Raw genomic sequence first — 25,100 nt, 5'->3', positions numbered from 1 at the left:
TAGAAGTACAATCAATCTAAAAGACACACAGTAGACGTCGTGAGCTTAGAATTATAAGGTTCTATCTCCGTTTAGGGTAGTTCTGAGATATTGAGCGTGAAAGTTTTTACATTCCATTATGTTTTGTGAGATGGAACCTTTGTATTTTATGAATTACTAACTCAAAAATGTCAACATTTTAAAAATAACACCACACAGGCATTAATAAACACCTAATGTATCAAATTATGTAAAAAAACTCAATTTTGACAAAAATGGAGATAGAACCTTATAATTCTAATTATTAATTATTCTAATTAAACATCGTGACGATGTCTATAAAACCTTCCAATGTACTGTCTTTAAACTATACAATAACAGAATGGAAATTAATTACAAGGTATTTTTAAATGGACTATGCAGCGCATTAGTGTATGTGAATTATCTCTATCAATCTCTTTCAACACATAACCCTAAAACACATATTATATAAACCTATATAACCTATAGGACTTCCAAAATACAGTGCAAATAATATGTCCTTTCAGATGATACAACAAATGGAAAATGTGTATCCCCTTCAACTTCATAGAGAAAAATCCTAGTTTGTTTTACACAAACTAACACAGCCGTGTATTACATGTTGTATAAGATCTGGATGTATAGTACAATAGACTAGTGGTTGTTTACAAGGCAAACAAATGTATGCCTGAACTGAACTCAACAAAGGAGCTTTAATTAATAATAAAAACACTGCAATATCAAAAGCAATGTGAAAAGCAGAAAAAATAAAGTGCCACTTGTGCAAATTAATAAACAAAATAATAACATTCCATCATTGAGCGGGGTTTTGATATATTGGGGTGTCCAGGTGGTGTGTATAATGAGGAAAGGGGTGTCCGTTATTGGTATTGAGGTGGATCGCTAGTTGACTGGACAGACACACACCCCTCAGTGCAGGGTGGTTGGTTCAGTGCAGGGTGTTGGTGGGCATGCAGTCACACAGAGCCCGTCTCTCTGCCCTCATTACCAGGTTCTCCGTCTGGGGGAGAGAGAGAGAGAAAAGGCAATCGTGACGTTAGAATTATAAGGTTTGTCAAAATTGAGTTTTTTACATAATCTGATCCATTAGGTGTTTATTAATGCCTGTGTGGTGTTATTTAAAAAAAATTGACATGTTTTAGTTAGTAATTCATAAAAGACAAAGGTTCCATCTCACAAAACATAATGGAATGTAAAAACTTTGACGCTCAATATCTCTGAACTGCCCTAAACGGAGATAGAACCTTATCATTCTAAACTGAGATAGAACCGTATAATTCTAAGCTCACGCAATGTTAGGAACAATAGTGTGAGTAGACTAGGCTCTACCAACTGGGAGATAGGCCTAAACTCTAATATGACTACTAGCCTATATTGGGAGCAATTGAACTTTAGGCAGCTTAAAAGTGCAATTCAAAGCTCCACTGAAGAGGCTCTTACCCTAGCATCGAGGTTGAAGGCAGTCTTCTTGAGGTCTTGCAATGCCCTCTGCATGAACTCAAATGCATGGCAATCCACACAGGGTCGGCCTGCGAAACAAATTAAATGTGATGATTCATCAGAGATGAGTCATTATGCTTACTACATTACTTGTCAAAACAAAAACGCTACTGTACGCTACAAGAGGTTTATAGGCTAATAAATTAATTATTAGTATCTTAGTATTACAGTAACTACCATTGTAGCTATGCCATTGATTGATTTTATTTATAAGGAACGCCAATCAATACCATATCGGCTCCTGCGTTCTCTCCATAACCATCATTATGCACAGAATGATATCATTACATCCTCATTTTACTATGTACATCTTTATTATTAACCAATGCACATACTTTCAGCGGGGATAACGGTCCCTGTCTCCTGGTCCGCATCAGTGGCCCTAAAACAGAGAATCTGGACCAGTAGGAGCACCACAGCCTGCAGATAGACGCGTGATGCCATGATGAGCCTGGGATGAGTTACCTGAAAAATATGCAGAGAATTTCATAATATGATTGCTTTTTAGCTCAACTATCTAACTCACTAAAGCAAAACAGGCCTACTATTAAGAAAACACGAATGTATGATGCTACAGAAATCAAACAGGCAATAAAACCGATAACGGAGAATAATACCGTAGGCTCCTATCATTTCTGACACAATGAACGTCTAATGCATTTAAGGAATTAGGAAGGTATGCACGTAGAGAAAGAGAGATTTAAAGATGTGCATGATGTACTCACTGTCAGGGATGTTTTGAAGAGAACAAAAACAATGTCAGACGCCCACCAGAGAATTTTTCTGTCATGAATGTGCAGGTAGGGTAGTGCGCATGCGTATGAAAACGTGATCCTTCTAACGGTTTATTTTTGTCCCTCCCAGAGTCCCGTAAGGATATGCAATTTATATGCGTTTATTTATTCATCCCAAATTGAACGTGATCGCCTCCGGTTCGCTGAGAGTGGTCACATATGGTATATTTAATCACAATCTCTATTTAAGTGTTTTCAATATCTCTTGATATTTGCATACCGTTAAAAAAAAATACAGTAACTAAACTTTGGACAACAATAATCAGGAATGTTAAACGGATATAATAATCTAACAATAATAGACTACTTCATAACATGTAAGGGGGAAAAAACGTTGCAAAATTCTAATTCATTTTTTATTCAATTGACATAGCAGATGCCATTTGACCTCGGAGTTGCGTGATGATTCATTCATACAAAGTTTTAAAAATATCAAACTAACAAACACAACAAATTGGCACAATAATACAGAAGTTATGAGTTGGAGTAGGCTACTTTAAGTTGTGGCATTTTGCCAAGATCATTTCTGACAGCTCCTTGCCGACCCAAAGCCCTGGCTAGTAGATAGATATTTAACTAGGATAACTAGGATAGTTTTATTCTCCATCCATGTCCAAACATCTTTGTCATAGGCTGTTTTTTTGTGCTGTTGTAATTTATGTGTGTTTTTTAATTGAAATAGTTGTTTTTAAATTTGTTTAAAATTTTTGTTTTTACCTATTATATTTGTGGTGCGAAATTGTGTGTTTTTTAAAATTGAAATAGCTGTTTTTATATTGTTTAAAATGTGCTGTTTTTTTACCTACTGTACTTGTAAAGCACTTTGACGTAAAGTGCTATATAAATAAAGTTATTAATATTATTATTATTATTATTATTATCTTTATTCAAAAACACATCTAAAACATATTATCGTAACATATTTTTGGACAGGTAAATCTGTTCAGTTCCCCCCATACATACAATCTCCCCCCTGTGACACATGTGGGTGGGGTCCTTCTCAGTTGTCCCAGCATGTTTTCTTAGGTAGCCCGTTAAAATGCCTGAACGCAAAAACACTTCTTTTTCCCCAAGATGGCGTCGATGAAGGATAGCGACACCGGCCTGTGGCTCCACAACAAGCTGGGCTCGGCGGACGAGCTGTGGGCGCCGGCCAGCATCGCCTCGCTGCTCACCGTGTCCGTCATCGACAACATTCGCCTGTGTTTCTCCAGCCTGTCGCCGCCCGTGAAGCTGAAGCTGCTGCTGGGCATGCTACACCTACCCCGGAGGACCGTGGACGAGGTGAGGGTCTGGGCATGGAGCTGAGAGGAGAGAGGGTTAGTTTAGCTTTAATTATAAGGTTCTATCTCCGATTTTGGTCAACATTTAAAAAAAGTGTTTTACATAATCTGATCCATTAGGTGTTTATTAATGCCTGTGTGGTGTTATTTTTTTAAATATTGACATTTTTTAGTTAGTAATTAATAAAATACAAAAGGACAGAGCTGCTATAATGCGAGGCTGAGTCGTGAGTTTAGAATGATATTTTATGAATTACTAACTCAAAAATGTCAACATTTTACAAATATAACACCACATAGGCATTAATAAACACCTAATGGATCAGATTATGTAAAAAAAACTCAATTTTGACCAAAAATGGAAATAGAACCTTATAATTCTAACCTCACAGAGCTTCCAGTGTTGCTAACTTTGGTATCTATCGTCAGTTTGATGGGGTTTGTTTTAGCAGCCAGTGAAGAGCTGCCTAGTGTGAATTACTAGCTTCGTGAGCGGGAAGTGCTTTTAATTCACACCCATGCTTGATGCTTTCAAGCAAACCCCCCATTGCATTACCATGATAAGAAAGCCTGCTATGTAAGCTAGCTAGCTGGCCCCTGGAGTCTATGTTGACAAAGCTAAGCCATTAACTTGCCCTGGGCTTGCAATAATAAGTGTCCGGCTATGCTAAGTCACGTCATGATTAATTGTTTACCTAACGCACATGTCTTATCTTCCTTCTTCTAAGACCCACCAAGTATTAGCTACTGATATATTTAAGCAAGCTGTCTAGCGAAAGCTAGAACTTGTAGCTACACGGTCATTGTCAACTTCATTCAAATGCATGAAAACGGTGCAGTCCAGATCATTTGAAATGGCTTGCTGCTTGGCAGCTCCTGTTTTGGAGGGCGTAACCGGCGAGGGAGAGGATAGTGTTGTAGCCAGCCTTGGGTGGTCACACCTCACAATATGCTTTGATAATAGCCCCCCTCGGTACACTACACGGGTTATTAGACAGATTTATCTTCAAGCAGTTCATAGGCCTAGCAGCTACTTGATCTGTTCATTATCTAACCAATCATATTACAATACAATGGCTTTACTATGTGATTTTTTTCACTCGCTGTTGAAACACTACTATCTCTCTCAATGTTTATCATGCATGTGCCCAATTGTTTGTGTAGTAGTTTGTGTAAAATATATATAGCTACATAACTTATCAATGACAATGAGTGATTAAATCTGTTAAGTGCATGCATATGATATAACATTTGCATCTCCTGTCATGGCACTTAAATCCTAAAAACCTAAAAATCTTGGTTCCTTCGAAAGTTAGACCCTGTTATTGTTGTTGTTGTTGTTCAATTCAATTCACCTTTATTCAACTTTATTATAAATTTAACTTTTATTCAATTCAACTTTATTCACCATGTGCAGTGCACTAGGAACATGATTTGGCATTCTACCATACTAAACAAGCTACAGTACATACAACAACAAGACAACAACACGACAATACTCAAGACAAAATATACAGTACCAATATGAGTGATAGATGGCGTTGTTGTTGTTGTTGTTGTTGTTGTTGTTGTTGTTGACGCCTGCCTGGATGCCCCTGACCCTCGCTGTCCCTTGCTTCCCCCTTGCAGATGAAGGAGGCTCTGTCAGAGATCATCCAGTTAGCCACGGTGGACACGGAGCCCTGGGTGCTCATGGTGGCCGACATCCTCAAGTCCTTCCCAGAGACGGGCTCCCTCAACCTGGACCTGGAGGAGCAGAACCCCAACGTCCAGGACATCCTGGGGGAGCTGAGGGAGAAAGGTGAACAACACTAGGGGGGACACAGGAGGTCAGGGGTCACGTAGGGTAGATGTAGTCCATAGAATCGATCATGAGCTCCATTCTAAATGAGGATGTTAGCAGTGGGGTTTTGATACATTTGGCTTCACTATAAAGGTCTATGCCATCCTGTTTCCACCCCTGTAGGACAGTGTTGTACTTGTACAGGGTTCGACAGTAACGCTTGCCCGCTTGCCCGGAGCAAGTAAAACATTCACCGGTTTTGTTTGCGCGATCCCGACGACGCTGCTAGATCCTGGATATGTTTACCTGTGTGCAGGAAGAACAACAGACGGTGCGTGGAGTGAAGATATTATCAAAGCGTACGCGCCTGTTGATCACCCGTACGCTTTGATAATATCTTCACTCCACGCACCGTCGACTAGTCTGGCGCCTGCGCCGTCTGTTGTTCTTCCTGCACACAGGTAAACATATCCAGGATCCAGCAGCGTCGTCGGGATCGCGGAAACAAACCCGGTGAATGTTTTACTTGCTCCGGGCAAGTAAAACGGTGTTACTGTCGAACCCTGCTTGTAGCAGAGCAGATCAGTGCCTTTATAGAGTACCATTGCCAGAGAAACTCCTTGTGTATTTTGCGTCAGCTTCCATGCACATGTACTTGTTGCTCATGCCAGCTCTTGTCTTCATCTCCCCCTCCCTCCAGTGGGTGAGTGCGAAGCGTCGGCCATGCTGCCTCTGGAGTGTCAGTACCTGAACAAGAGCGCCCTGACGACCCTGGTGGGGCCGCTCACGCCCCCCGTCAAACACTTCCAGCTTAAGAGGAAGCCTAAGAGCGCCACCCTCAGGGCAGAACTGCTGCAGAAATGTAAGACTCCCCTCCCTCTCTCTCTCTCTTTCTCCCTCCCTCTCTCTCTTTCTCGCTCCCTCCCTTCCTTCCTCTCTCTCTTTCTCCCTCCCTTCCTTCCTCTCTCTCCCTCTCTCTCCCTCTCTCTCTCTCCCTCCCTCTCTCTCCCTCTCACCCTCCCTCCCTTCCTCCCTCCCTCTCTCTCCCTCCCCCTCCCTCCATCCCGTCCACTTCCAGACTACCTGTCATGCACCGAGTCTGGTCGCGGCTCAGTCTGACACCTACCCTGGTACACCTTCGATGTTCATAGATCTGAGGTAGTGGAGATGGCTCCGTCATTCAGTGGACCTATGGGACCCTGTCTCCCCATATCGCTTTGGCCTGTCTGGTTCTCTCAGACCTTCAAGGGGTAGCAGGGTTCCCGTGGGGTCTTAAATTTAAGTTAATAATCAGAATTGTGTATGAATATGATTTGATAGGTCTTTAAAAAATGTATTGGATTGGGATGTTACAAGTTACTTCTATGTTGCGATAACTCCTCTGTATCGCGTGTCCCCAACCATTAGTATGGAAATAAGTCAACATGGGACCAATAATCACTGGCCCCATCACCATCTTTGCAGCCCCCAGTGAGAACTTTTTGGAGAACACTCCACGCTAATAACCACGCTTGAACTAGTGTCAGTCAGAGCATAGACTATAGATATCTATGACTCAGAGCCTGAGGTAAAAGAGACATTCTGCTAGAGTGAAATTCGAGATCATGCGTCTTGAAATGTTTACTTTTGTGACTTTATGGGGAAGTGTAAGTTAAAGTTTAACACTACGTCGTGCTTGGAGAAAAGCAGGTTTAGTGCTTGGTTGAACTACCGTAGTCCAACTACGGACGGTAGGACTCAGATGAAAGGGTTATGGATTATGGGTGTTATGTTGTTTCTTCTCTCTTCTGTGTGTTCGACTGAGGGGAAGTGAATGGGCTCTTTCCGTCACATTTGAGAATTGTAATATTTCATGTGTACATAAGGTTCAGATATAGGAAAAAGTTAGGATATTTATAGCATAGCATAGTGTATAGCATAGTGTTTTATTGTATAGTATAGTAGATAGTGTACATAGCCTTTATTTATGTCAACCAGCTCTTTTCTCTTTTTTGTTTTATCCTTGGCTCTCTTGTTTTTAGTCTTTTTTTTCCAAGCACCAGGGGAGCCCCGCCTCCATTCAGGGAGACCATTCATTCATTCATTCATTCATTCATTCATATTTCAATGTGTTTTTGTTTTTAGCCACAGAGACGGCCCAGCAGCTGAAGAAGACAGCAGGCGTGCCTTTCCACGCCAAAGGAAGAGGCCTGGTCAAGAAGATTGACACCACCAGTGAGTTTGACACACACACACACACACACACACACACACACACACACACACCTACAAACAGCACACAACTAAGGTGACTGCTGGCCTTGACACCACCAGTGAGTTTGACACACACACACACAAACACAAACACACACACACACACACACACACACACTCACACACACACACACACCTACAAACAGCACACAACTAAGGTGACTGCTGGCCTTTAGCAACAGTGGGACAAGTGGTTGTGGAGTGCACACACACACACACACACACACACACACACACACACACACACACACACACGCATTGTCTTAACAAGTCTTACGACACTGCCTGTTGCTGAACTATGCATTTGACCCACACACACTGGTTTTGGATGTATTATTATTTGATACGTGTTCCTTCTATAGCGCCTCTCAAGGGGATCCCCAAAGCCCCGTTCCGCAGCCCCACCACCCCCAGCATGTTCAACCCCCCCAGCAACCGCACACCCATCGCCCCGGCGCGGACGCCCCTACGCAAGGAGAGGGGAGTCAAGGTATGGTCCTGTCAACAATACCTCGTATTTTCCATATCCCTTTTCAAAACATGCAAGCTCCTAACTGATGGGTTAGTTTGTGGTGCTGGTGGAAAGCCAGTGAGAAGTACAGAAAGACAGTGTAAGGTAGGGAGATGAAAGGGATATGGAAAGTTAGATCTTTACCTTTCTTTTTACTGTTTTCCCCTGCTTTTATATTCATTCTATGCATGTATATGTTTTTATATATGTTTTTTATTCACTTTATGTTCTTATTCCTGTTGTTAAGCACTTTGAGCTGCATTTCTTGTATGAAAGGTGCTATATACATAAAGCTTTACTTACTTACTTACATTTACGCAATTCACCATATTGGTGGCTATTACTTTGATTTGAAATTATGTTCCACAATTCTTGGTTAATCTGTGTGTTTCTGTCGTCCAGTTGTTAGACATATCAGAGTTGGATATGGTGGGAGCCGGCAGGGAGGCAAAGAGGAGAAGAAAGACTTTGGGTAAGTGTCTTTTTGTCTTGTTCCCTCTCGCTCTCCTGTACTTAACTGTGCACTAAGACCACTAATGTTGAGACTGTTATGATTATCTGCTAGTGGAATTTGCTTTAACGTACATGTCTAGATTGTACCCCACTGAATACGTTTTTTTCTTTATTTCAATAACAATGTTGTGTTTCTTCCTCTTCCTCTTCCTCTTCCTCTCCTACAGAAACAGAAGCGGGGGAGAAAGCTGCTGCTGCCAAAGAATCAGAGTCAGCTGTGGTTGAGAACGCCACACCCGACTACGCTGCTGGGCTGGTCTCTACACAGGTATGAGCCATACATACATACATACATACATACATACATACGTACGTACGTACATACATACATACATACACATACACATGCATGCATGCATACATACGTACGTACATACATGTACATACATGTACATACATACATACATAGATACACGCACACACATACATACATACACATACATACATGCATGCATACCTACCTACCTGCATACATACATACATACATGCATACAGTGTAGTCATACATTATTCTGTCTCTCTCAAGCACAAACGCACACCAAACTCACCGGCGCTTACATTTTCGGTTTCAGAAATTGGGGGTGGTGAACAACGAGAGCGCCCTGCCGTCGACAAGTTACCTACCTGCCACGCCCAGCATGGTCCCCTCCTCCTCCTACATTCCAAGTTCAGAGGCTCAGCCAGGTGAGACACTGTTACCTGTTACCCCTCACTGCTACCAGGGTACCAAGCTCTCTCCATCTCCATGCAAATATTTGTGTGTTTTGTGTTCTAGAACATAGATAGTCTATTTTGTGTTCTAGAACATAGATAGTCTATGGTGTTGGTAACTGAATGTTTCCTCTCAACGGTCCCTCCTAATGCATTTTATGGATTGCATCATTGCATCTACATAGTTCAGTGTCTTTCCAATAGCACAACTTGCTTCACGTTGTTAGAAGGATGTTCACCTGGTAAGCACTAATAATAATAATAATAATAATAATAATACATTAGACTTGTATAGCGCTTTTATAGACACTCAAAGACTCTTTACAAACTGTAAAGATCGAGTAGTAATAATAAAAAGAAACAAAAGGTAAATAGAAGAAAGTATAGGGGCCTAATTAAGGTAGTGCTGGGGACACATGGGGAGGGGAGGAGGGGGAGAGGGTTAACTGGGGACGGCGAGCTTGAAGAGGTGGGTTTTGAGGGCCTGTTTTAAGTGTTGGGAGGGTGTTGACACTAGTCTGTCTGGCTCTTTGGGGTCAGTGAATGCTCCACGCCTCCTCATGACACAGGCCACGCCTCCTCATGACACAGGCCATGCCTCCTCATGACACAGGCCACGCCTCCTCACTCATTGAGTGTTTAATTCATCCCCTCTGTGTGGACGAATGGCGCAGGAGGTAGAGCCGCCGTCTAATGATCACAAGGTCGGCAGATCAGCGGTTCTGGCCACATGTCGAAGTGTCCTTGGGCAAGACACTGAACCCCAAAAATTGCTCCCAGTGAGCGGGCCAGCGCCTTGCATGGTAGCTTGCCTACCTCGCCATTGGTGTGTGAATGTGTGTGTGTGAAGGGGTGAATGAGAGGCCGTTGTAAAGCGCTTTGGAGCTGCAAAAAAGGCGCTATATAAGTGCAGTCCATTTACCATTTACCATTTACCCTCCTCCAGCGAACGCGGGTGGTTTGGGGCGAGACGCCCTCCAGTCCGGTCGCCAGCCTGAGGAGTCGGCCACGCCGGGCGCCACCGCCGCCCTGCAGGGCGTTCAGTTCAAACAGAGGACGCCCATGTACAACGCCAGCACAGCCAGCCCCACGGCGCCCACCTCCCCCAGCACCCCCACCAGCACGCCGGCCAGCAACGGTCCCCCAGCAGCAGCCCCCGCCACCACACTGGCAGAAACCCCCACGCAGCCCCCCCCCAGCACGGTCCAGCCCCCCACCCCCACGCCCACCCCGACACCCCAGCAGCCCCAGCCCAAGAAGAACCTCTCACTCACGGTCAGTCCTCCTTTACATTACATTTACATGTTTGGCATTTAGCAGACGCCTTATTCCAAAGTAACTTTCAATCAATACATTTGAATACTAAGCAAGTGAATCATCAGTCCACCAGTCGTAGCAGGAAGAGTAATCCAGCTCAGGCCCGGGGCCACTGATAGAAGGAAAAACCTTCCCCTATCACCTTCTTCTAAAACCTAGTTGTTGTTGTTTTGGTTTTTTGTTGTTTTTTACACTGGAGAAACAGAGAAACAGTAAAAGATAGATAGATAGATAGATAGATAGATAGATAGATAGATAGATAGATAGACTTTATTTGTCATTGCTACAGTACAGGTACCAAACAACGAAATTTAGGAGGGGAGGCTCCCCTGGTGTTTAGGAAAGGAAAAAGAAACACATTTTGGAAAAAGCATAGATGCATAAAATCACAAGAAGGTAAGGAGCTGGTTTACATCAATAGAGGCTATGTACACAATCCACTGTACTATACTGCACAGATAGTCAACTAGGGTTGTCATATTTCACAAGAAAGTATTTTTTCACATTATTTTAAAGTGTCACAGTTTGCAGGCTTGAAAATGTACATGTTTGTGCCTCAGCACTAGCTGCCATACAATCCGTCCGGACTGTCCTGGGCCCAGAACTTAGGCCTTTTCTGTGTTCAGGGCCTTGACGGCCCTGTGGTAGAAGCTGTCCTTCAGTCTGTTTGTCTTAGCGGCCGGGGTCCTGTACCTCCTGTTCGAGGGCAGCTTGACAAAGTGTTCGTGCCCAGGGTGGGTCGGGTCCTTGGAGATCTTGGAGGCCCTCCTGAGACAGCGTGTTTTGTACAGCTCCTCCAGAGAGGGGAGGGGGGCGCCGGTGATCCTCTGTGCTGTTCTCAGGGGGGCAATAGAAGTGCTTAGGGACACAGTAGAGGGGAAAGCGGGTGTCTTTAGGAGACTCTGAGTGCTGAGGGGCAGAAGATGTCTCAGGAGGAGCAGTTAAGGTGTAACCTGAAGAGATGGGTCCTCCTCACATCTGCATCACAAAGACTTGGAACTCTGTTCTGGATCTGATATGTTTACAAATTACAGTCAAGCAGTCTGTCGATTATTTTCATGATTAATCGGATAAATCCGTTTGGTTTTTTTAAGAAGAGAAGAGAACCAAGAGGTTGGTCTTTGAGCTTAGAACAATTGACGTGTCTATGATTAGAACCAGAACATTTTCCCTCCCTTTTTCAATATAAAAATAAACTTTGCCTGTTTAGAGAAAAATAGAAGTGTAATTTTTCAGCACTCTCCATAAAAATGTACCAGAAAAAAAATATATATATAAAAAACAAAAACAAAAAAACAACTATATATATATATATATATATAATACTGGAGGGAGGCATACAATTCTAATTGAGGCTTTTTTATAATAGAATTATTCAGGTTTTTGAACAATCGTTTCAGTCGTAGATACCGCTTCTGTGGTATGCTGAAGGCCTTATTGTATGTAGTATGAAGATTAATGGTATGCTATGTGGTGTGTAACACCTCTGCCGTGTGCTGTGTGTGTTTGCTCCCCAGAGAGACCAGATGTACGCAGCCCAGGAGATGTTCAAGACGGCCAACAAGGTCACCAGGCCAGAGAAGGCTCTCATCCTGGGCTTCATGGCCGGGTCGCGAGGTACAACACAGCACAACAAGGGCTGATAATTATCATTTAAAATATGATTTATTTATTTCTAAGTTACTTGATGATGCCACAATTTAAATATTCTACATAGACTCTACTATTTTAGTAATGTCGTGAGCTTAGAATGATAAGGTTCTATCTCTGTTCAGGGTAGTTCAGAGATATTGAGCGTCAAAGTTTTTACATTCCATTATGTTTTGTGAGATGGAACCTTTGTATTTTATGAATTACTAACTCAAAAATGTCAATTAAAAAAAAAAATAACACCACACAGGCATTAATAAACACCTAATGGATCAGATTATGTAAAAAACTCAATTTTGACCAAAATGGAGATAGAACCTTATAATTCTAACGTCACGATGTCTAGTAACATGCACTACACACACACACATTCCTGAACCACCGCACACTCACACTCTCATTCCTAAATCACAGTTGACCCCTCCTCTCCCCCTCCTCCTCAGAGAACCCGTGCCCGGAGCAGGGGGACATCATCCAGATCAAGCTGAGCGAACACACAGAGGTGCTCCCCAAGGCGGACGGGACGGGCAGCACCACCATGCTGGTGGACACCGTGTTCGAAATGAACTACTCAACAGGACAATGGACCCGCCTCAAGAAATACAAACCCATCACCAACGCCTCCTGAGATGGTCATGGACTCTACACACACACACTTACATACATAAATACACACACACACATATACACACACACACGTGGGCCAAAATCAAGCACGTGAACGGAGCTGGAGAGTGGGAGGGTCGAGGGGTTACAGTGAGGGGGTTCGGGGGCATCATGGTGGTACCCCGTCTCGAAGTACCTGCGTGGCCAAAAGGCAGGGAACCCTCAAGACTCATTTCTGTTTTTGTCTTTCTTTTACTCTTTTTGTTTTTGTTTAAAAAAAAAATAATGAAATCCCCTTAAGATTCCTGAATGTTTGTGGTAAAGAGGGGATGTGGTTCTGAGTGTCTGGAAGGGGAGGAGTCTAGAGCTTCTGTTGATAGACACCTGTCAGTCAAGAGACTTGCTTTATTATAAGGCATGCCACGTGTCTGAAAAAAAAAGACAACTGTCCATGTTTTTCATTGTGAGAATGTAAGAATGTGACATTTGCAGCTTCTTCCTACTTCAAAAAAGAAAAGAAAAAGGATGGCTTGTGAAAAAAAGAAAAGAAAATCCTATACGCAACGTAACATGTGACCAGAGTGGGATGATGATGCGTATTCTTTATGCTGTCATGATGTTCTGTTTTGGAGCGTTCTTTGGGAAATGTTTAGATTTTCCATCCTTACCAAGAAGGGAAGAGAAAATAAAGCAAAACATGTTCAAACTCCAGAGTGTCTACTGCGGGCGGTAGTGTCTACCTGCCTTTCAGTACAGCTGAATTCCTAATTGACTTCCTATCCGTTTAGTGCATATGGTGAGCTTAGTATGATAAGGTTCTATCTCCGTTTAGGGCAGTTCAGAGATATTGAGCGTCAAAGTTTTTACATTCCATTATGTTTTGTGAGATGGAACCTTTGTATTTTATGCATTAATTACTAACTCAAAAATGTCAACATTTTTAAAATAACACCACACAGGCATTAATAAACACCTAATGGATCAGATTATGTAAAAAAACTCAATTTTGACAAAAATGGAGATAGAACCGTATAATTCTAACGTCACGAAATGTTGGTCTGCAGAGCAGCAGCTTGTGTGTGTTACACACTAACTAAAGGCTGTCTACAGCAGTGGTTCTCAAACCTCTCCTCATCGAACCCCAGCCGCTCCACATATTTGATCTGTTCCACCACCAGCACACCTGACTCAACTACTCGATTAGTTGAATCAGGTGTGCTGGTGGTGGAACAGATCATGTGCAGCGGCTGGGGGTCCCAGAGGAGAGGTTTGAGAACCACTGCTGTAGACAATGAACCAGCAGTCAGATGCACTCCTTGTAAAAGTTGTTTTTATTGATTGTTGCAGAGAAAGATAAAAATCCACGTACGTTGATGACTACCTCAGCGATTAGTTGAAAAGGCCTGGATCGAGTAAATCTCTACTGTGATTTAATACTCGAGTCATTCCAATAACACAATTCAACCTTGTCTCGTCAACGCTAACTCTGTTCAAGCTTGGAAATGGCCCCATCATATGAAAGAATGTGCCCAGCCACAACCTCCAGAGGACACAGAGTACAATTGGGATCATTTATGCAGGTATGTCTTTTGCAGGAAGTATAACTCATATAGGGCCGGTTTCACAGACAAGGCTTGAGCCTAGTCCTGGACTAAATCACACTTTCAATGTAAAATCTCCATTGAAGATGCTTTTTAGTCCAGGATTAGGCTTAAGCCTTGTCTGTGAAACTGGCCCATAATGTGGAGACTTAAGCCCCTCATACTACTACCCACCCTGTCCAGAACAACAAGTACCGTGTGCCTATGAAGTGCCTCCTTACATGGGACCCTGTAGGTTGTCATGGCAGCCCTTAGTTGTAAATAAAAGAAAAAGGAGGAGCGTGGTAAATTAAACTGAACTCGTAACTCTTCAAAAGAGTGAAGACCTTTGTCCCCAATAACATCGCCCGATGAACGAATACCTCTGTCAGCCCATTGTTGGAATCTAATCGGACGCCCCCCAATTAAGAGTCCATCATTATTGAATATTGGTGAGCAGGGGTTCCATTTCGAGGGCAGTTTCCAGAGTGTTTCTTTGCAAGGTGAGTGAATATGAAATACCAGGTCTTGTGTGTCTGACATGGGGCTGTTGTTTCTATCCACTCCCTCCTCAGCTGGCCCCAGGGTCCCTCCAGCCTCCGAAGGCCTTCTCCAGGTAGAGGGCGGTGGCCAGCGGCAGCCTGTCCTGGAGCTTCCCCGCCACCACCTGCACCCCCAGGGGCAGACCCTCCACACTCAGGCCCAGGGGACACTGGGTCGCAGGCAGGCCCAGGATGTTCAGGATCCCTTGGGGGAGGAAGGAAGACAAAAACACTGATCACTTTCCTCTATCCTCGCCTTCTTCTTCCCGCCTCCTTCTCAAAAAGCTTTGGAGACGCAGGGTTCCCGGTTCGATTCCGGCCGGGGACATATCCTGCATGTCATCCCTCCTCTCTCTCACCCATCCTTCCTGTCTAAAATCTCTGTCAATAAAATGAAAAATATGAGTGGGACTGCCCCACTCAGAAAAAATTACTTAAAAAAGAAAAAGCTTTGGAGGAGAATATCCTAGGGGAGGCACCTTGGATCTTCACCTCGAATGTCTTCTGAGAAGGAAGCAAGGAGGGGGAATGCTAGGAATCTAAAATAGACTATCGGGCTAACACACCAGCTAACACACTCGCTATGCAGGTTTTATGCAAATCTATCCCACTGACGTCAATAAGTAATTTGCTTGAACGTTGGAGTAAAGCATGTAAGTATATCCCAAACGTCACGTCACGTTGCTGTTTGTGTGCAAATAAACAAAGAAAGATTTCACCCACAATCATAGAGGTATCGGTATATATGTTACGGTACATGTGGGAAAACTAGGGTTAGGGTTAGGTGCTAGGGTGACTTGGTACATGCTGGCATGTCTAACCCTAACCCTAACCTTAATCCTAACCCTAACCGTAGCACCCTAGCACCTAACCCTAACCCTAGTTTTCCCACATGTACCGTATTCCCACATGTACCGTAACATATATATATATATATAATATATTATAAGATAGATTACTAAGACTAGAATTCTACTTTATATGTCCATCCTTCAGTTACACAACTGATAGGTGTCCACTGTCGCCTATCCCCCCCTCTGTCATACCGGTGTAAGCGAAGTTGAAGGGGGTGAAGAGGGGGTGGTGGTGTTTGGGGGCCAGGTGGGGGTGGGTGGGGTACAGCAGCACTCCGTCTGTACCCAGCAGCTCCTCCAGCTCCTGCTGCAGCTTCTCCTTCTGCTCCAGGATGAACGGGGAGGGCGTGGACCCATGGGTCTTCTCTACCAGCGCCAGGCCTGAAACCAACCAGCAAATCGTGACGTTAGAATTATAAGGTTCTATCTCCATTTTTGTCAAAATTCACAATTTACATAATCTGATCCATTAGGTGTTTATTAATGCCTGTGTGGTGTTATTTTTAAAATGTTGACATTTTTTAGTTAGTAATTAATAAAACACAAAGGTTCCATCTCACAAAACATAATGGAATGTAAAAACTTTTAATGCTCGATATCTCTGAACTGCCCTAAACGGAGATAGAACCTTATAATTCTAAAATCACGAAATAGGGTCAGCATAGGATTATGAAACCTTAACGTAATCCAAGGTAATTTATACTTGACTTTTAGCCTCACTCATCCAACCAACAATAGGGTCATTTTAGCAGACGCTTTTATCACTCATAACGTTTTATTACGATTATTGTTTGAGTCAACCCTAAATGTATTGTATTGTTTTTGTTTTTTTGCTAATTAAGTAAGGCTTCTATCCACTGAGCCATTCAACCATATCCCTTCGATAACACATTACTAGAATGTACTCAAACTGTTGAAGAATCATGATGAGTGGACTTAGATACTATTAAAGATCTTAAATAATGAGAGTTGACTATATCAATTGATCATACGAGATCTACCGGTAATCTTTAGTCAGACAATATGCATATATGCTGTTACCGATAGCAGGCATGGTGTGAGAGGACCTCCCCCACATCCACTTGAACAGCTCCCATACTGGCCACGCCGGCTTGCCTGGCTCTCCCATCAGCTCAGCAAAGGGTTGGGGGGGCTGGAACACACACGCACGCACACACACACACGCACACACACACGCACACAGACACGGACACACACACACGCACACACACAGACACACACACAGACACACACATAGACACAGACACAGACACACCCACACCCACACACACACACACACACACACACACACACACACACACACACACAGGCACACACACACACACACACACACTAGTTTGGCTCCATAGTTGAGAAAGTGCATTACAGTAACACTTCAATGACACTTCCAGTCTGTGGGCAACGGCAGACTGAAATTATGATTTACTTAAAACGGACTGTGATGTAATGTGGGTAGGTTTGAGCAGGATGAGGTTTGCGGAACAGGTATTGGAGGCAGGGGGAGCATGTTGCAGCAGCAAATATGTTAAAGTCAAGACTAAAAACCCATCTTTTTAACATTACCTTTAAATGACAAAATAATTCAATTAAGATTATATAATGATTAAAGCACTTTGAGCTGCAACGTTTGCAGGAAAAGCGCTATACAAATGAAGTTATTATTATTATTATTATTATTATTATTACAGAGATAGGGGGAAGACAGACCAAGGAGAGTTTTGTAAACTAGCGTTATGTATTTCACGACTGGGAGATTGAAGAAAGCCCAGTTGTCTCCCAGGGTTCTGGCCAACTTCTACTGCTGCACCACTGAAACCATCCTATTGCATCACACTGAAACCATCCTATTGCATCACAGTGTGGTACGGAAACTGCAAACTGCTGCTGTGTCCGACCGGAAGGCCCCTTGGGTGAAAACCACCCAGCGCATAAACGGCACCAAACTCCCTACCATCAAGTCCCTCCAGGCAGACCGGTGTCGGCAGTGTCGGTTTGTTTGATCCCCTATACCAGAGACTCAAGAAGCACAGGATCCTCAGGTCCTGTACCAGCAGACTCTAGAACAGCTTCTTTCTCAGAGCTGTCACTCTGATAATCAGGTAAACAATCAGACTCTCAGTATCCCCCCCCCTGCACTACTGCTGTTTACAAATACTACCTACTACTACTGCACATACCATATTTTTGCACATACCTCTTTTTGATATAGTCTCTATTTATACATCTGTATACACCATACTGTACCTGGATACCTTAACTGTACATAGCTACCTTAACTGTACATATCTACCTTAACTGTACATATATACCTTAACTGTACATAGCTACCTTAACTGTACATATATACCTTAACTGTACATAGCTCACTACTACCCTCTCCTGTATATCCTGCCTCTAACTACCGTACTTGCCATACTGTACCTATCACCATCACTGTCATGTTTTATATCACTATTATTTGCACTTCTGGTTAGATGATGAACTGCATTTCATTGTCTGGTACTCAGCACTGACAATAAAGTTGAATCTATTGTAATCTATATGTTACATGGTACATGTGGGAATACGGTACATGTGGGGTTAGGGTTAGGTGCTAGGGTGCTAGGGTTAAGGTTAGGGTTAGGGGTAGGGTTAGGGGTAGGGTTAGGGTTAGGGTTAGGTTTAGACATGCCAGCATGTACCAAGTCACCCTAGCACCTAACCCTAACCCTAGTTTTCCCACATGTACCGTAACATATACACACACTCATATACAAAGTTACCCAGTTTGACCCACCTTGCCCTCTTTGTCTGGAAGGCCCATGAACGTGTCCCAGATCTGGAAGCTGTACTTGAGCCCAGGCAGAAACAGCTCCTGAACTGTGATCCCCAGGTCAGCCTCCAAATACTCAACCACCTATTAAAATAGTGTTAAAACCATTAGTGGTTTAGGGATTGAAATGATTTCACTAGCCTACTTCTTACAGTACAAGTACAGTACACTGAGAGTCTATGGAAAACCTACACTAGAGAAGTGTCCACACCTCTGACCTGACATGTGTGTTACAGAATGACGAGGTGAGAGGTTCTGAGAGATGACACCTTGATGTGAGTCACCAGCACTTCAGGCATTCATTGTCATTGTATAAGCAATTCTATTTTTTGATGCCCAGATGGGATGGGAAGGAACTACACCGAAGTCCCACTAGATGCTTTATGGACTATAATGATAAATGCCTTTCTCCCACATCAAGTATTACCTCCTACAGATTCAGATGTGTAGGTACGTATGTGCCATTTCCCTTACCCTCTTCTGGGCCTGGATGAGTTGTTTGTCGACCGGGGACACGATAGGAGAGCCGCTGTCATGAGGGATGGTGAAGAACCTCAGCTTCCTGAGGTCCACCTCCTTGGATAAGGAGAGCCTGCAGTCACACACAAACATCCACAACTCAAGAGGCGTGATGATGCCTGCTCAGAGGGTCGTGGCAGTCATATGGCAACGTTTAGTACTACTGTGTATAGTAGATAGAGGCTTGTAGCTTGAACTTATTTAGATTATCGTTGTGTCGATTAAGATGGTTTGTGTCTGTAAGACCAGTGCGGGAACCCTGTCAATCCCACTCCCCACAGATCACAAGCATGTGTGACAGTCAATGATGGATTGTGTGTGTGTGTGTGTGTGTGTGTGTGTGTGTGCGTGTGTCTCTGAGTTGTGTACTTGTGGGCGTTGGGCCCGGCCATGATCCTGAGCATGGGCAGCAGGTCCTCAGCGTAGCGGCACATGGGTCCAGTACTCAGGAAGTCGTCCTGCAGACCAGAGGCAGGGGGGTACTGACACTCGTTAGACACCACGCCTGCAACAAGAGAACATACAACGCACACGCTCACACATACACACATTCTAGAACACTCGCATGCACATACACACATTCTAGAACACTCGCATGCACATACACACATTCTAGAACACTCGCATGCACATACACACATTCTAGAACACTCGCATGCACATACACACATTCTAGAACACTCGCATGCACATACACACATTCTAGAACACTCGCATGCACATACACACATTCTAGAACACTCGCATGCACATACACACATTCTAGAACACTTGCATGCTCATACACACATTCTAGAACACTTGCATGCACATACAATACCAATACACACACACAGAGAGGGTATTCTCACCTGGAGTGGTTTTATGGCCAAATATTCCACTGAAGAAGCATGGGATACGGATACTTCCACCGATGTCTGATCCCACCCCGATCACTGATCCTGCACCCCCCAGTATGCTCCCCTCTCCCCCTGGGGATGGGAGGATGAAGGAGGGGGAGAACAAGAAAGGAGGGTTAGGACAGCATGTGAGCAGAGTGGAGCAGTTAAAAGGAATGAACGGACCTATCGCTAAGCCACGCCCCAAAATAGAAATTGTAAAAGTAAAAGTCACTACAGGTGTTGTGAAGGCCCACAGTTTAGTGCCAGTTTAGTTTCCCCAAATCAGCCCTTTTGCCCCAGTTATTTACTTTCTTATTTTCTATACTATTCTGTACGTTTATGAAGGTATATGTATTATTATCGTAAATGTTTCTGTATATATTTGATGACGTAGTATATCCGGGGTGTGCCCGTGACCCGGATGTTAGGTTCGGTGGTGCCTATATAAGAGACGGAAGTAGTCCGTCAGTCAGAGTGTGTGGTGAGCAGCAGAACGAGAGAAAGCAACGAAGTCAATCGAAGATGGCGGATTCCGTGACACGCACTCCGTGCTGAAGCGGACCACCCGAAGTGATTATCGAGTGTACCACGGTAGCCCGTTTTAGTTGTGTTCAACGTTGGACCAAGCGGGACGCCAGCTGGACATTAATCGTCGCCTCCACGAGCGAACACAGACTCCAGCGGAGCTTCGACGCGGACCACTTCATCGACGCACATGCCATTCAACCAGGCCTTAACGCGCACCACAGCCCTGGACTATCAGCCTGTTCAGGCCAGAGACTGTCAGTGAGTGAGTGTGTGTGTGTGTGTGGCCGGCCGGGAGGGAATGTATATATGGGGATGTATACCACCGTCGTGTAATAAATGTGTTGTTCATATGTAATACCGTGTGTTAGTTGTTTGTAGCTCCAATGCTAATGCTAGTTGTTTGTAGCTCCAATGCTAATGCTAGTTGTTTGTAGCTCCAATGCTAATGCTAGTTGTTTGAAGGCTAATGCTAATGCTAGTTCCCTTGCTAATGCTAACGACATTAACTGCTAGTCGAACGGTTTGCTGGCGCCCCCTGCCTGTATCCTCCTATACTGCCTATTTAGCTCCATTAGTTAGATAACCAGCCCCTTCCTAAATTATACAGTCCTTTTCAGCTACTCCCTGGTTACAATTGGTCCTTCGAGCCGGATCGGTAGTGTAGTGATAGCATGGCTGAGCGCAGCCAACCAGACCAGACAGTTACCCCCCCTTCTCCGCCCCCGGAGCCAGAGCCACGACCACAGAGAGTCCCGCGGTTGCCTCCGAGGTTACAGGAGTATGAGCTCGAGGTCGAAAGCTCACTGAGTGGTAGCGAGGAGCGCACTCCACGGGATACAGTGGTCGGAGAGGCCGAGGTGTCCGCCGGCGCGCGGGTGGCTAGCACGGAGACAGCCCTCACCGAGCACCAGCCTGAGGATGAGATGGCAGAACCGCAGGGTTTTGCCGTGGAAACGGAAGAACAGGAAGGAGAGGCCCGGTCCGACAGCGCCTGCGGGCGGAAGAGGGAGGGCCTCAGCCTTAACGATCTGCCTCCCAGTACGGCGCGCTCGAGACCTAGCTCCTGCCGCTCAGTGGCTTCCTACCGGTCCAGGGCTTCCGTGGGCAGTTATGCCTCTGGGGCGGATAGCCTGCACTCCAGAGGGAGTAGTGCCGCGCTGTCAGAATATATGCGCCAACAGGCCGAGATGGCGTTAGAGCGGGAGCGCCAACAGGCCGAGATGGCGTTAGAGAGGGAACGCATCCATTTCGAGCGCGAGCGCCTCCAGATGGAGGCGGCGGGGAGACAGCGCCAGGAGGCGCTAGAACGCGAGCGCCTCCAGATGGAGGCGGCGGGGAGACAGCGCCAGGAGGCGCTAGAACGTGAACGCTTCCAGATGGACGGAGCGGAACGCGCGGCGGAGAGACAGCGCCAGGAGGCGCTAGAACGTGAACGCTTCCAGATGAACGGAGCGGAACGCGAGGCGGAGAGACAGCGCCAGGAGGCGCTAGAACGTGAACGCTTCCAGATGGAGCGCGACCGCCTCCAGGCGGAGAGACAGCGCCAGGAGGCGCTAGAACGTGAACGCATCCAGTACGAGCGCGAGCGCCTCCAGATGGAGGGGGCGGAACGCGCGGCGGAGAGGCAGATGGCGAGAGAGCAACTGCACGCAGAGAAGATGGAGGAAATGATGCAGACCATGCGCGACGTGTGCATCAGCAGAACTCCGTCGGCCTGTAGCTCCAGAGTATCATCCGCACGGCCCTCTCGAGTGCCATCTCCTGAACCCCCCGCCGATGGCTCCATGACCCCCGCCAGGACTGTCCAACTACAGGCCCAGCTGACCACCTGGAAGGAAGAGGACCAGGGACCCGACCGCTACGCGGCCCAGAGGGAGCCAGCGTCGCTGCCCGGGAGGGGAGTCCTCCCCCAAGAGCGTAGCACACCCCTAGGTCCTCCAGTGCACCAAAATGCATGCAGGCCGGACACCCAGACCGTCACTCCAGCACCGATGATCCACTACAGGATGTTCCCCCAGGTGGAGGGACCCAAGTTCCCCTTCTTCAAGGACGAGGACAGGAGCCAGTATGTGGAGCTACGCATCTGCCTAGACACGCTCTTGGACAACTCCTGCTCAGAGTCCTACAAATATGCGATTCTCCTTCAGCATGTGAGGAACCCCAGAGCCCACAACATGGTACTGGCCCATGCCTCCGCACCGACACCTTACACCAGAGCGCTCGCTGACTTGGATGCCCGCTACGGTCGTCCCTGGAACCACGCCCTTGCTGAACTGCAAGCCCTCGAACAGCAGGCCCCCATCAAGGATGACCGGGCGCTGGATGACTTCGCGCTCCGCGTGCACACCTTGGTTGGGATGCTGAAGACGCAGGGCCCAGCTGGCGCCAGCGAGATCAACAGCACCTCCAACGTAGAGCGGCTGCTCCGCAAGATCCCACGCTTCCGGCAGGAGAGGTTCCGGCGACAGCAGCGCGTTCGTAACCCCGAGAAGTTGGGTCTGAGCATGGCTGCCTTCGCGGAGTTCCTACTGGAGGAAGTGCATGACACCAACGTAGACGCCATGGGTTACGCTGAGCCGAAGAAGGAGAGGGAGAAGGGAGACCGCTGGGACGGGCCGAGCTCGAACAGAGGACGCTCAGTAGGAGTGCTGCACACGGAGGAGGAGCCTCGGAGAGAGAGGACCACCCGACCTGAGGGAAAGGATTCCTCTCAACCCCCTCCAAAGGGACGGAGAGGTCCACCGCCATGTCCGTACTGCACCAGCGAGCACTGGCTCAATGAGTGCAGTGACTTCAACAACCTGAGTACCGAGGCCAAGCAGAGGTGGCTCGAGAAGAACCAGAGGTGCTGGAACTGTGGGCGCGACCATCTGGCGAAGAACTGCACCTTGAGGAGGAAGTGCAACCGCTGTGAGGAGGTCCACCTCCACATCCTACACGAGGTCTCCCTCGCCAGGTCCACGGAGGGCAACAGAAGCCCTAGGTCCGGTCGCGCACCGGAAGAGGAAACCCCTGTCTACTACCTAGACTCGCCACAGAGCAGCGGCTCCAAGGTTCTACTGAAGGTGGTGAAGGTCCGACTTCACCACAACAACGCTGTGTACGACACGTACGCCGTTCTAGACGACGGGTCGGAACGGACCATCCTTCTCCAGGGGGCAGTGCGCCAGTTGGGGCTCCAAGGGACTGCGGAGAAGCTGACTCTGCGCACGATACGTCGCGACCTTAAAGAGGTCACCGGGGCGAGAATCAACTTCTCTATCTCCCCGGCGGGGCGGCCGTCGGATAGACATCGGCTTCAGAATGTCTTCACCGCCGACCAGCTAGCGCTCTCCCGCTACGACTACCCCCTGGAGAGGTTACGCGCAAGATATCCCCACCTACGGGGAGTAGACCTACATCCGATAGAAGGAGCGGAGCCAACCCTTCTCATCGGCTCGGACAACGCTGAACTGATCGTGTCGCTCCGTCCTCCGCTGAGAGGACCACGAGGCTGCCCGATGGCTGTTAAGACGGCGCTTGGGTGGGCCCTCCAAGGCGCTACCGAGTGGAGAGAGAGGGACGGGAGAGCTACGTCATCCCTCCATGTCCGAACCGAAGAAGCAAACCAACCAACCGGACCGCCTGGAGTGGAATCTCTTGCTGCCAGTGCACCTGGAACAGTTAGTACCACAAATGGTTCACCACAGGATGACCAACCGAGGAAGAAGTCTCTGTGGACAGAGCATAAGTCTCTGGATGGGAAGCCTTACTACTACAACTCCCAGACTAAGGAGTCCCGGTGGTGGCGCTACCGTGCCATGGCGGCAACAGCTGTTGCCGAGGAACACCTGCAGGTGGCCATGCACCCTCACGTGGCCGAGGTCAGCATTGACGCACCCGTCAACTCCGTCGAGTACACGTCAGCCATGAAAGTCTCAGCCAGTATTGTAGACGCCTCCAAGGAGGAAAGGCCGAAGTTGGCGAAGAAGAGAGTAAAGTGGAACCCAGAAGAGGAGGCCAAGCAGGCCTTCAAAGAGCTTCTGGAAGAGGATGGTGGTTCATCCGACGCGTCATGGGAGCAAACCATGAGAATGATCATCAACGACCCACGCTACAGCGCCCTGCCCAAGCTGAGTGAGAAGAAGCAAGCGTTTAAGGCCTACAAGGCTAAGAAGGAGAAGGAACAAGCCAAGCAGCTCAGGAAGAGGAACTGTGATGCGCTGACGAGCATTCTGGACAACATGGCCAACGTCACCTACTGCACCACCTGGTCCGAGGCCCAGCAGTACCTGCTGGACGACCCCTCCTTCGCTGAGTACGAGGCGCTGCAGAGCATGGACCAGGAAGACGCTCTGATCTGCTTCGAGGAGCACATCCGCGCCCTGGAGAAGGAGGAGAAGCAGACGATTCTGCTGAGGGAGAGAGACAAGATGTCCGAA

At 46.3% G+C, this 25,100-nt stretch overlaps 3 protein-coding genes across 3 annotated transcripts in view; 1 reads left to right on the top strand and 2 right to left on the bottom strand.

Annotated features, from left to right (window-relative positions):
- Positions 1-281: 281 nt before the first annotated feature.
- nicol1 (NELL2 interacting cell ontogeny regulator 1) lies at positions 282-1,971 on the bottom strand. Its single transcript, XM_080547579.1, has 3 exons — positions 1,857-1,971; positions 1,462-1,550; positions 282-1,021 (listed from the first exon to the last, which is right to left on the bottom strand). The coding sequence occupies exons 1-3, from the start codon at positions 1,963-1,965 to the stop codon at positions 950-952; spliced, it is 270 nt and encodes an 89-aa protein (XP_080403705.1). The 5' UTR covers positions 1,966-1,971; the 3' UTR covers positions 282-949.
- A 1,302-nt stretch (positions 1,972-3,273) lies between these two features.
- Positions 3,274-13,636, top strand: nelfa (negative elongation factor complex member A). Its single transcript, XM_080547565.1, has 11 exons — positions 3,274-3,599; positions 5,228-5,399; positions 6,082-6,243; positions 7,506-7,595; positions 7,997-8,124; positions 8,548-8,617; positions 8,826-8,926; positions 9,231-9,342; positions 10,316-10,644; positions 12,204-12,303; positions 12,780-13,636. The coding sequence occupies exons 1-11, from the start codon at positions 3,390-3,392 to the stop codon at positions 12,962-12,964; spliced, it is 1,659 nt and encodes a 552-aa protein (XP_080403691.1). The 5' UTR covers positions 3,274-3,389; the 3' UTR covers positions 12,965-13,636.
- Positions 13,637-15,093: 1,457 nt separating this feature from the next.
- The window catches only part of faah2b (fatty acid amide hydrolase 2b), a gene marked incomplete at both ends in the record, with an annotated part of 13,406 nt that continues 3,399 nt past the window's right edge, over positions 15,094-25,100 (bottom strand). Inside the window, 7 exons of the mRNA XM_080547735.1 lie at positions 15,094-15,269; positions 16,111-16,299; positions 16,960-17,071; positions 18,716-18,835; positions 19,226-19,343; positions 19,640-19,775; positions 20,122-20,241. Of these exons, the coding sequence (XP_080403861.1) occupies positions 15,094-15,269; positions 16,111-16,299; positions 16,960-17,071; positions 18,716-18,835; positions 19,226-19,343; positions 19,640-19,775; positions 20,122-20,241 (971 nt within the window). The remainder of the gene's footprint in view (positions 15,270-16,110; positions 16,300-16,959; positions 17,072-18,715; positions 18,836-19,225; positions 19,344-19,639; positions 19,776-20,121; positions 20,242-25,100) is intronic.

Source organism: Nansenia antarctica (genome assembly GCF_963989245.1).
Source record: "Nansenia antarctica genome assembly, chromosome: 17".
Taxonomy (NCBI): domain Eukaryota; kingdom Metazoa; phylum Chordata; class Actinopteri; order Argentiniformes; family Microstomatidae; genus Nansenia; species Nansenia antarctica.
This window is presented reverse-complemented; position numbering and strand designations above follow the sequence as displayed.

Excerpts from the sequence above, each read along its gene's own strand:
- nelfa (XM_080547565.1), top strand. The coding sequence starts at position 3,390 with ATGGCGTCGATGAAGGATAGCGACACCGGCCTGTGGCTCCACAACAAG. Across the intron at positions 3,600-5,227 it reads CCCGGAGGACCGTGGACGAG|ATGAAGGAGGCTCTGTCAGA; the intron begins GTGAGGGTCTGG and ends TCCCCCTTGCAG. Across the intron at positions 5,400-6,081 it reads GGGGGAGCTGAGGGAGAAAG|TGGGTGAGTGCGAAGCGTCG; the intron begins GTGAACAACACT and ends CCCTCCCTCCAG.
- nicol1 (XM_080547579.1), bottom strand. The coding sequence starts at position 1,965 with ATGGCATCACGCGTCTATCTGCAGGCTGTGGTGCTCCTACTGGTCCAG. Across the intron at positions 1,551-1,856 it reads GACCGTTATCCCCGCTGAAA|GCCGACCCTGTGTGGATTGC; the intron begins GTATGTGCATTG and ends TTTGTTTCGCAG. Across the intron at positions 1,022-1,461 it reads CCTTCAACCTCGATGCTAGG|ACGGAGAACCTGGTAATGAG; the intron begins GTAAGAGCCTCT and ends TCTCTCCCCCAG.